A 12,411-nucleotide genomic window follows, 5' to 3' on the forward strand; every position below is an offset into this window, starting at 1 on the left:
CTCGGCTCACTGCAAACTCCACATCCCAGGTTCACGCCATTCTCCCGCCTCAGGCTCCCAAGTAGCTGGGACTACAGGCGACTGCCACCACGCCTGGCTAATTTTTTGTATTTTTAGTAGAGATGGGGTTTCACCACGTTAGCCAGGATGGTCTCTATCTCCTGACCTTGTGATCCGCCTGCCTTGGCCTCCCAAAGTGCTGGGATTACAGGCGTGAGCCACCGCGCCCAGCCAATTTTTATATTTTTAGTAGAGATAGGGTTTCACCGTGTTGGCCAGGCTGGTCTGGAACTCCTGACCTCAAGAGATTCACCCGCCTTGGCCTCCCAAAATGCTGGGATTACAGGCATGAGCCACTGCACCCAGTCAACATTTAAAGTGGCTATGCTTTCTACCCGCTCCCTCTCCATATTCATCTGCCGGCCATATGCCAGCAGTAGAAGATTCTGAAGCCATCAACAGGAGGCTGGGTCCTTGAATGACTGTGCTCCTCCTACTCACACTGGATTGTGATGGGAGCAAGAGAGAAACCTCTACTGTGTCAAGCCCCTGAGCTTTGGAGAATGTTATTGCAGCTCCCCTAATGCAGGGAGGTACTATAATAACTACCATGTTAGCTCCTATTAGTCATTCCCTGCAGGCCATTCTCTAGGCCTTGCTTTGGTCATCCAGGCTAATGGTTTTCAAATTAGGATAAAAGGGAGTTTAAAATGGGAACACAGAACTTGCGGCCTCCACTGCTCACTAGTCAGTGACACCCTTACCTCATTGGACATCCATCCATCTCTCTATAGATCAGTCATCCACACATCCCTGGCCAGCCACCTACGTGTACATAACCAGCCATCCATAATCCCCTTCATAAATTCATACATTCCCTTTGGCCAGTAACCCATAAGACCACTGATCAGTCATTCATCTTCACAATATTCAACCATCTGTGTCTTCCACTGGCCAGCTTTTCCCATTCCCATTGGTTGACCTTCTACACTCCCACTGGCCAGACACCACACCATCATTGATCTTGATCAGAATCCAACCTCTGCTGGTGAGCCACCTACACTCACCCTGGTAAGTGCCCTGCAAGCCCACAAAGGGCCATGTACTGCCTCCTGTGGTCAGTGGCCTGTGCCACCGTGCATTTACTCACTCACCCCTGGGACGGGTCACAGCCATGACCATGATGGGCACGCCAATGCCTGAGGCCAGGACCCAGATACAGATGTTGATCAGCTTGGCCTTGGCAGGCGTGCGGAAGTCCAGGGCCTTGACAGGGTGGCAGACAGCGATGTAGCGGTCGACACTCATCATGGTGAGCGTGAAGATGCTGGTGAACATATTGTAGTAGTCGATGGAGAGCACAGCCTTGCAGAGCAGCTCGCCGAAGGGCCACGTCTTCATCAGGTACTTGGCACTCTGGAAAGGCAGCGTGCTGGTGGCCAGCGCATCAGCCAAGGCCAGGTTGAAGATGTAGATGTTGGTGGCCGTCTTCATCTTAGTGTACCTTAGAAGGAAATGCATGTGTAATTAATCCCATTTCACAGATTTCAGTTTCACATGAAACTCAGGGACGGGAAGTAGCTTTCCCAAGGTCATGCAAAAGGTCAGGGGAGGCTGGACGCAGTAGCTCACGCCTGTAATCCCAGCACTTTTGGAGGTCAAGGCAGGTGAATCACCTGAGGTCAAGAGTTCAAGACCAGCCTGGCTAACATGATGAAATCCCGTCTCTACTAAAAATACAAAAATTAGCTGGGTGTGGTGGCGTGCTCCTGTAGTTCCAGCTACTCGGGAGGCTGAGGCAGGAGAATTGCTTGAACCTGGGAGGCGGAAGTTGCAGTGAGCCGAGATTGCACCATCGCACTTCAGCCTGGGTGACAACAGCGAAACTCTGTCTCAAAAAAAAAAAGGGTCGGGGCAAAGGTGGGACTAGAACCCTGCACTATCTGATCTGGCATCGCTCCTTTCCACTACAACAGAAGCAAAAGGATTTCTCTGGTTGTGAATAACTTTGGCAGAAGGTGTTTTAAGAAAAATCCTAGGCCAGGCGCAGTGGCTCACGCCTGTAATCCCAGCACTTTGGGAGGCCAAGCCAGGTGGATCGCTTGAGCCTAGGAGTTCAAAACCACCCTGGGCAACACAGTGAAACCCCATCTCTACCAAAAAAAAAAAAAAAAAAAAAAAATTTAGCCAGGCATGATGGTGCGTGCCTATAGTCCTATCACTCGGGAGACTGAGGTGGGAGGGTCGCTTGAACCCAGGAGGCAGAGGGTGCAGCGAACTGAGATCGTGCCGCTGTACTCCAGAGTGGATGACAGAGCATGACACTGTCTCAAAAATAAATAAGTAAATAAAAGAAAAAGAAAAATCCTTATCTTCTAAGAGGTACTAAGCAATATGTTTAAAAATAAAACTGGGCTCCAGCAGAAAGCAGATCTGGGTTCTAATCCTGCCTCTACTATTTATTATATTAGCTGAGTGACGCTGAGAAACTTGAGCTCTCTAACGCTCTGCATTCATAACTGTAAAAAGAGGGGTGATGTTTGTAGCAATCTCTTAGGATGGCTGTGAAAATTTAATAAGCTAACACAGCACTTAGCCCCAAGCCTGATACATGGAGAGCAATCTGGACACAATCACTGTTCTTTTTCTTCACAGGTGAAGAATGGAGCTGGGGGCTAGACCAGAGTGACTTGATTCTCTAGCTCCTGGCACTGACCTGGCCTTTGGGGAGTATGATTGGTCAACTCTGAGGAAGGGACACTGCCTAGTAGATTGGCTGGGGCCTGAGGCCCCCTGGGTGTCCTCTGTGGTAGACCGGAGCCCCCAGTCCTTCCTGCGGCTCCATCCAGGCCTCCTCATCTCCATGTAACTGGACTTACCTCTTTGCAGAAGCCACAGTGCATCCCTCTTCCCATCCACAGTGGTGTAGGGAAGCGGAGCAGGTGACAGGGTCACACGTCCAACCCAGGGCATGAGCCCAGGGGTCCAGGGCAGATGTCTGCAGCCAAACTCTGCACCCAGCACTCCCGTTATCCCACCATGCTCTCTGCCCTGCACAGCTATCTACACTGCAGTTGACCCCCTGTTTGGCCAACGCTTACAGCCATGGCCCCTTCTGCACCAGGGCCTGGGCGGGGCACCAGGTAGCCCAGAGGAGACTGCATACACTGAGCCAGACCCTCCCAAATGCAGTGTCACCACCACAGCAACACACGGGCACCCTGAGGCGGGGCGACGTGACACCACTCTCATGCCTCTGGGGTGATCTGAGATACCCGGAGGAGGGTTACACGAGTGACTCCTCGAATTCCAGAGCAGGAAGAGAGACACATTAAGGGGAAGTGATTTTATTAAAGCGTGGCCCGAGGGCTCACTTCAGAATTACCGGAAGAGCCTGGAAGAAATGCAGGGTCCTGAACTGCACCTCAGAGCTGATCAATCTTCATTTCTGGAACTGGGGCCTGGGAATCTTCATCTTTAAGAAGCACCTCCTCACCCCAAGTGATTCTTATGAATTCTGAAGTTTGAGAATTACTACGTAGCCTAAAGCCTCCATTTGGGAGAGATGGGGAGACTGAAGCCCAGAGAGGCAGCATGACTCATCTAAGGTCACACAGCAACAGTGGCAGAGCCGAGGCGAGAACTGAGACTTCCTGACTCCCGCACTCCTTCTTTCCTCCACCCCAGGGGTGGTCCCATACTGTGTGCCTCCATTCCTTTAGAATCTCTCTGATCCCATGCCCAGCCCTGGACACCTAGGATGAGGCACTCAGTGTTTTCGAATGGTGGAATAAACTCGCATCAGCTAAGGCTGTTCCTGTATGAAGTGACTGGTATTTTTGGTTGAAAGGAATTGACTCACTCATTGTCCTCCAGGGCAGCATCTGTCCTACTCCCTCCCAAATAGCTGCTATTTGCTCTGGGGCTGGAGAAGGAAAAAGTTTTGCTCGGAGACAGCAGAATTGCAAGTCTCAGGAAGTGTCTTCAGTGGGGTGTGGGATCACAGCTGTGTGGGAAGCGGTCTCAACCCCACAGCTGACTCGTCTAATTTCTCTGCTCTTACGCAGAACAATTAGAGGCTGTTCTTCGCCTGCTATTTTGATTTGCGAAGGATCCTTCCATTCCCAGAGGGGGCTGGGATGCTGGGAAGTGGGTGATGAAGCTGCTGTAGTTGGTCCAAGCGGGCTGAGCGGCCCAGCGCTGACTGCCTGCCAGGCAGGGCCCCAGGCTCCTCTCCTCACGGACCCCTCTCTCCCCTCCACCCACAGCCACACCCCGTCCTTCTGGCCATCTTAGACTCCCTTCTCCAGCCCCAAGACAAATCATGCCGCTCCCCTGCTCTCAATTCCCCAGCGACTTCCCAAAATTCTCTCTGTTCTGCAAGCTGCCCCGACCACCTTTGGGATCTCAGTTCCCAGCATGTTCTCCTCCACCGATGTGCCCCTGCCACACACTGGCCTCTTTGCTGTTCCCTGGACACGCCAAGCCCACTCCCACCTCCCCACTTCAGGGCCACTGGACTTGCTCTTGCCTCTTGCCTGGAACCCTGGTCCCCCCATATTTTGCACGCTTGCTCCATCACTTAATTCAGGACTCTTTTTTTTTTTTTTTTTTTTTTTTTTTTTTTTTTTTTGAGACAGAGTCTCGCTCTGCCGCCCAGGCTGGAGTGCAGTGGCGTGATCTTGGCTCACTGCAAGCTCCGCCTCCCGGGTTCACGCCATTCTCCTGCCTCAGCCTCCCGAGTAGCTGGGACTACAGGCGCCCGCCACCTCGCCCGGCTAGTTTTTTTGTATTTTTTAGTAGAGACGGGGTTTCACTGTGTCAGCCAGGATGGTCTCGATCTCCTGACCTCGTGATCCGCTCGTGATCCGCCCGTCTCGGCCTCCCAAAGTGCTGGGATTACAGGCTTGAGCCACCGCGCCCGGCCAATTCAGGACTCTATTCAAATGTCACCTCCTCAGAGAGGCCCTCCCTGACCACTCTATCTAAAGTACCATCCTCCCCACCAACTCTAGCTCCCTCAGCGGCTTCATTTTTCGTTACAGCACAAACCACTTCCTGACTTACATTCATCTTCTTTTCTGCCCACTTGGGTCTCTCGCCCATGCAAGTTCCCTGAAGTCAGAAGACTTCATCCATTTTGTTCCCTGCTGTATCCTTGGGCCTACCAGCAGTGCCCGGCAAAAAAAGCAGGCTCTCAGTCAGGCGCAGTGGCTCACGCCTGTAATCCCGGCACTTTGGGAGGCTGAGGTGGGTGGATCACGAGGTCAGGAGTTCGAGACCAGCCTGACTAACACGGTGAAACCCTGTCTCTACTAAAAATACAAAAATTAGCCAGGCGTAGTGGCACGCGACTGTAATCCCAGCTACTCAGGAGGCTGAGGCGGAAGAATTGCTTGAACCCAGGAGGCGGAGGTTGCAGTGAGCCTAGATCGTGCCACTGCACCCTAGCCTGGGTGACAGGGTGAGACTCTGTCTCAAAAAAAAAAAAAAAAAAAAGCAGGCTCTCAAGAGACATCTGTGATGTGGATGTCTTAGTCCAACCTCACCAGCTCGCACAGGGACACTGCAGCAGCCTCCCTCCCCCACAATTCATCACCCATGTAAGTTGGCGGCTCACTCTAAAAGGCAGATTTGGCCAGGTATGGTGGCTCACGCCTGTAATCCTAACACTTTGGGAGGCTGAGGTCGAGGACTGCTTGAGCCCGGGAGTTTGAGACCAGCCTGGGCAACACAGCAAGGCACTGTCTCTTTTTTTTTTTTTTTTTTTTTTTTGAGACGGAGTCTCGCTCTGTCGCCCAGGCTGGAGTGCAGTGGCGCAATCTCGGCTCACTGCAAGCTCCGCCTCCCGGGTTCACGCCATTCTCCTGCCTCAGCCTCCCGAGTAGCTGGGACTACAGGCGCCCGCCCCTGCGCCCGGCTAATTTTTTCTATTTTTAGTAGAGACGGGGTTTCACCATGGTCTCGATCTCCTGACCTTGTGATCCGCCCACCTCGGCCTCCCAAAGTGCTGGGATTACAGGCGTGAGCCACCACGCCCGGCCGGCACTGTCTCTTAAAAAAAAAAAAAAAAAAATTAGCTGAGCATGGTGGAGTGTGCCTGTAGACCCAGGTACTCAGGAGGCTGAGGAAGGAGGATCACTTGATCCTGGGAGTTTGAGGTTGCAGTGAGCTCTGAAAATACCACTGCGCTCCAGTCTGGGGAACAGAGCAACACCCCATGTCTAAAAACAAACAGCTCCCTGGACTGGATTTCCATCTGGGTAGCCTCCTTTCCCACAGTGCCCTCCCGTGTCTGGCCACATCAGCAGTCCCTCACATGTTCTGTGTAGCACGCCCTCCCTCCTGAGGGACAGCCACTATCACGACTTGCTGGGGATCCTTCCAAATTATATATATGTATATAGCTTTTTAGAAAATTTTATTTCTGGCCGGATGTGGTGGCTCATGCCTGTAATCCCAGCACTTTGAGGGGCTGAGGCAGGCAGATCGCTTGAGCTCAGGAGTTGGAGACTAGCCTGGACAACATGGAAAAACCTTATCTCTAAAAAAAATTCAAAATTTAGCCAGGCTTGATGGTGGGCACCGTAATCCTAGCTACTCAGGAGGCCAAAGCACAAGAATCACTTGAACCCGGGAGGCAGAGGCTGCAGTAAGATCGCACCACTGCACTCCAGCCTAGGCGACCGGGTGAAATCCTATCTCAAAAATAAAAGGAAAGAAAATTTTATTTCTGCCAATGTAACACAATTTACATAGTGTAAAAAGTCATGCAGGACAATAATGAGAACAGCTGCCCCTCTACCCGTCCTTGCTCACTTACTCCTCCGTCCCGTTCCCCAGAGGCAACCACTTTGAATGTTTTTAGCTATTCTTATAGCGATTATCTCCACAATTCTAAAGAATATGCTTATGTGGCTATTTCTTGATTCATCCATTTTAGACAGTATTTGTTGAAGTGTGGATTTGGTTAAGAAACGCTATGCCTAAATACCCAAATTCCAGTGGTTTAACAAATGAAAGGTTTATCAAAGTCCATTCAGTGTTTCCAGGACAACTAACTTCCAGGAGGCAATTCCAGGCTGCTTTACTCCTGTGGCCCTGCTATCTCACCCCAAGGCCTCCTTGATCACCAGAGAGGGAGAAGAGGCAGCTGCAGAATCATCTAAGTTTTAGTCTGGTGGCGACACGTCACTTCCACCTGAAGCTGACTGGTCAAAAGTAGTCATGTGGCCATGCCCAACTGTAAGGGGTTGAGAAATAGTCTTCTGTGTGACCCAAAGCAGGGAGAAGCAGATATTAGTGAACACTTGTAATGTTCCTCACAACGCCCTATTACAGAAGATGAGGACTAACTCATCACATCACCCAACTGTTCCTCTCTCCATCCTCCCAACATAGTTGTTTATTTGTTTGTTTCTAAGAGACAGGGTCTTGGCTGGGCGCAGAGGCTCATGTCTGTAATCCCAGTACTTTGGGAGGCCAAGGTGGGTAGATCACCTGAGGCCAGGAGTTCAAGACCAGCCTGGCCAACACAGTGAAACCCCTTCTCTACTAAAAATACAAAAAGTTAGCTGAGCGTGGTGGCAGGCGCCTGTAGTCCCAGTAACTCGGGAGGCAGAGGCAGGAGAATTGCTTGAACCCAGGAGGCAGAGGTTGTAGTGAGTCAAGAGCATCCCATAGCACTCCAGCCTGGGCAATAAGAGCAAAACTCCATCAGAAAGAAAAGAAAAGAAAAGGAGGGAGGAAGGAAAGAAAAAGAAAGAAAGAGAGAAAGAAAGAAACAAAGGGAAAGAAAGGGAAAGAAAGGAAGGAAGGAAGGAAGGAAGGAAGGAAGGAAGGAAGGAAGGAAGGAAGGAAAAGAAAGAAAGAAAGAGAAAAAGAAAGAAAGAAAGAAAGAAAGAAAGAAAGAAAGAAAGAAAGAAAGAAAGAAAGAAAGAAAGAAAGAAAGAAAAAATAAATCCTAAGAGATGAGGTCCTACTATGTTGTCCAGGCTGGAGTGCAGTGGCTATTCACAGGTGCAACCATAGTGCACTACAGCCTCCATCTCCTGGGCTCAAACGATTCTCTGGCCTCAGACTCCTGAGTAGCTGGGACTACAGGTGCACACCACCATGTCTGGTTCCAATATAGTTTTATTGCCATTTTTAGCTGACTCAGTATTTAGGGTTTACATTCTTATGACTTTGTAAATATTATCCACTGCTAAGCCGAAGAACATACTATAATTACATTTTGTAGCACAGATATTTAAGTTTCCCAGGTAATAGCTGCCCCAATTTTATCCACTTGCTTAGTTCTGTGTACATATTGCTAAATCTCCTCAAACACTCCAAAAGACCTGTAAGATGCCTCTTCCATCCAGTTGCAAAATCTACCAGTTCTTTTTGTTTTCCTAGTGAGCTATGTTCTGGACCTTTCCTCCCCACTTTCTTTCTTTCTTTCTTTGAGATGGAGTTTCTCTCCTGTTGCCCAGACTGGAGTGCAATGGTGCAACCTCCGCCTCCCGGGTTCAAGCGATTTTCCCGCCTCAGCCGTTCAAGCGATTTTCCCACCTCAGCCTCCCGAGCAGCTGGGATTACAGGCATGAGCCACCATGCCCGGGCTAATTTTGTATTTTTAGTAGAGATGGGGTTTCTTCATGTTTGTTAGGCTGGTCTCGAACTCCTGACCGCAGGTGATCCGCCCGCCTTGGCCTCCCAAAGTGCTGGGATTACAGGTGTGAGCCACTGCGCCCGGCCTCCTCCCCACTTTCCATCTGCACTGTTTGCTTTGTATTCTACACCAGCTGCACACCTGTCCTCCTTGGCTAGAGCACTCTTTTCTTGGCTTGCAAGTCTTCTGCTGTCTTGATCTATGCCTTTGTTTTGGTGGAAGACATCCTCTAATCACTTCCTGAGAAAGGGCACATACGAGGTAGAATTTTTACACCCTTGCTTGTCTGGAAATGTGTTTATTCTATCCTAATTTCTGATTTCTTTGACTGGACATGAAATGGTAGGTTGGAAGTAATTTTCCATCAGAATTTTGAAGGCATGGCTCCCTCATCGTCCAGCCTCCAGTGTTGCCACTGAAGCATCTAAAACTATTCTGATTCCTGATGTTTTGTGTGTGATCTGTCCTCTCTACCTGCAAAACGTGTAGGCTCCTCTCTTTATCCCTGGTAGTCTGACCCTTTGTGACGGTGTGCTTTCAAGTGGCTCCTTTTTCATTTCTGTTGGAACCTCTAAGGGTAACCACTCAGTACTTGTTACCTTCCTCCCTCCCCCACCTCTCCTAGGTGAACTGGCAGCTCTGTGTGTGTGTGTGTGTGAAGATTCATGTCCTTCAGTATAAAACGTACTCGTACCATTTCCTCCCCTTTGCTTTCTCTGGGAGCCTTGGAAAATCCCTTAGTCAGATATTGGGCCTCCTGGATCAATCCTCTAATTTCCTTACATCATCTTTTTGTTCTATCCTCTGGGAAATTTCCTTTTCGTTATCTCTCGATTCTTCCATTGACCTTTTATTATTGCCATTATTATTATTATTATTATTATTTTGAGACAGATCTTGCTCTGTCACCAAGGCTGGAGTGCACTGGTGTGATCACAGCTCACTGCAGCCTCAACCTCCTAAGCTCAATCGATCCTTCCACCTCAGCCTCCCGAGTAGCTGGGGTCACAGGTGCACCACCATGCCTAGCTAATTAACATTTTTTAGGCTGGGCACAGTGGCTCACGCATGTAATCTCAGCACTCTGGGAGGCCGAGGCAGGCGGATTACCTGACGTTGAGAGTTGGAGACCAGCTTGACCAACATGGAGAAACTCCATCTCTACTAAAAATACAAAATTAGCTGGGCGTGGTGGAGCATGCCTGTAATCCCAGCTACTCCGGAGGCTGAGGCGGGAGAATCGCTTGAACCCAGGAGGTGGAGGTTGCGATGGGCTGAGATCGCGCCACTGCACTCCAGCCTGGGCAACAAAGCAAGATTCTTTCTCCAAAAAAAAAAAAAAAAAGTGGTAGAGATGCAGTCTCCCTATGTTTCTCAGGCTGGTCTCAAACTCCTGGGTTCAAGTGTTCCTTACACCTTGGCCTCCCAAAGTGCTAGGATTACAGGCACAAGTGATCATGCCTGGCCCCTGTCTTTTTAAAAAGTTTGACTCTTGGCCGGGCACGGTGGCTCAAGCCTGTAATCCCAGCACTTTGGGAGGCCGAGGCAGGCGTATCATGAGGTCAGCAGATCAAGACCATCCTGACTAACATGGTGAAACCCCGTCTCCACTAAAAATACAAAAAATTAGCCGGGTGTGGTGGCGGGCGCCTGTAGTCCCAGCTACGTTTGACTCTCATGTTTTAATTTTCCAGTGCCCTTTCTTCTTCTCTTGTTATTCCTTTTTCATATAACATTTATAGCATCTTATTTCAGGGACATAATATCTTAACTCTCTGAGGATGCTAAGAAGCCTTGTTTTGTATTTTCTTCTGCTCTCTGCATCTTTTACTTCCTTCAAACATTTTTGTTCCTTTGTCTGCTTTAGCCTTCCTCTCTTATCCTGGAGACTTCCTTCAAGTATCTGGTGATATATAATTAAACGCTGATTTTTTTTTTTTTTTTTTTTGAGACGGAGTCTTGCTCTGTGCCCCCGGCTGGAGTGCAGTGGCGCTATCTCGGCTCACTGCAAGCTCCGCCCCCCGGGTTCACGCCATTCTCCTGCCTCAGCCTCCCGAGTAGCTGGAACTACAGGCGCCCGCCACCACGCCCGGCTAGTTTTTTGTATTTTTTTAGTAGAGATGGGGTTTCACGGTGTTAGCCAGGATGGTCTCGATCTCCTGACCTTGTGATCCGCCCGCCTCGGCCTCCCAAAGTGCTGGGATTACAGGCTTGAGCCACCGCGCCCGGCCTAAATGCTGATTTTTAAGTGAAGTACTAAATAATTGGCAGCTCCGTGTATGTATGTGTGTGTGTGCATGTGTGTGCCCATGTGTGTGCATGTGTGTGTGCATGCGTATGTGCCCGTGTGTGCATGTGTGTGCCCGTGTGTGCGTCCATGTGTGTGGGCCCGTGAGTGCATGTGTGTGTGTGTGCATGCATGTGTGTGCCCGTGTGTGCATGTGTGTGTGCATATGTGTGTGCATGTGTGTGTGTGCATGTGTGTGTGCACGTGTGTATCAGTGTGAGGGCCCTGTCAACTGATGGCTTCACTATAGGGGAATTAAGTGATGATCTGGCTTTTACACTGAGGGACATGTAAATATCAGTTTCCGTAGGTCTCTTCTCTGGCCTTCAGGTCTTCAGAAAATAATCCTCCCATTGCTCACCTGGGTTGCATACCTCTGGCTGCCAGAATTCTGTTGGTAGAGCTGGAGAAAGGGCCTAGGAGTCCCCCCATCTCCCCATTTAAAAAAATTAAAATAGAGATGGGGGTCTCAATATGTTGCTCAGGCTGGTCTCCAACTCCTGGACTCAAGTGATCCTCCCACCTTGGCCTCCCAAAGGCTGGGATTACAAGCATGAGCCACCATGCCTGGCCTCCCGCTCCCCATTTACCTTTGGTATCTTGTCCTGACCCTTTGTGGGTCTGCTGGCCCTGAGTCCAGACGTCCCCCATGTTAACTTCTCTAGGAAAAGAAAAAACCTTGCCTTCTTGCAGAGTGGAGGGGTAGCCATCTGGTTGTGCAGGGGACAAGGATGGGGGTGCCTAACAGTCCCAGTACTCCCTCTAGACCAATCATCCTCCTGTCCCTGTTTTCTGTCCCACACCTCACCCCTGCTGTCATTCCTCTTCCAGTTGCTTCTCGTGATCCAAATATACTGACATATATTAGAGAAGATAAACTGAGGCACAAGAGGCGAGGTGATTTATCCAAGGTCATATGACTAGTAAGTGGCAGAGCTGGTATTGAACACAGTCTAAGTGCCAACATCTGGTAACTACTCAGTATTTGTCACTTTCCTTCCTCCCCCATCTCTCATAGTGAAAAAGTCAAGAACGTGAACTTATTATAATAAACTGGGGTTTGCTCACTCATCTAACAGGTATTAAGTGGACACTTGAACTGTGCCAGGCACTGAATAAGGGATCTAGGAGTAATGACGACAGTCTGGCCTCTTGAAATCTATGACTTTAGGGAGAAGGCAGACATTGAACAAACTGCTGCATTAATTAATGAACAGTTACTTGCTGTTACCAAGATGCCGGGAAGGGTAAGAACGGGGTATATTGATGGACACTGCCTAGTGGGGGTGACAGGCTGGGGAGTGTGGAGGGACCCTGGCTTAGATTAGAAGGTCAACAATGGCTTCTCTGAGGAGGTGTGCTATGAACTGAATTCAGTTCCCCCAAATTCATATACTGAAGCCCTAACCCCCAATGTAATGGTATTGGGGTTCCTCTTGCTGCCAATTTTTTAAAATTTTTTAGACGG

General features: G+C 49.6%; 1 protein-coding gene across 2 annotated transcripts in view; it reads right to left on the reverse strand.

Annotated features, from left to right (window-relative positions):
• Positions 1-12,411, reverse strand: part of LOC105494575 (opioid receptor delta 1) — a 95,589-nt gene that overhangs the window by 10,959 nt on the left and 72,219 nt on the right. For both annotated transcript variants that reach the window (XM_011763118.3, XM_011763117.2), the window contains exon 2: positions 1,155-1,504. In XM_011763118.3, coding sequence (XP_011761420.1) covers positions 1,155-1,494 — 340 coding nt within the window. In that variant the 5' untranslated portion in view covers positions 1,495-1,504. The remainder of the gene's footprint in view (positions 1-1,154; positions 1,505-12,411) is intronic.

The sequence above is a fragment of the Macaca nemestrina genome, chromosome 1, assembly GCF_043159975.1.
Source record: "Macaca nemestrina isolate mMacNem1 chromosome 1, mMacNem.hap1, whole genome shotgun sequence".
NCBI classification, from domain to species: Eukaryota; Metazoa; Chordata; class Mammalia; order Primates; family Cercopithecidae; genus Macaca; species Macaca nemestrina.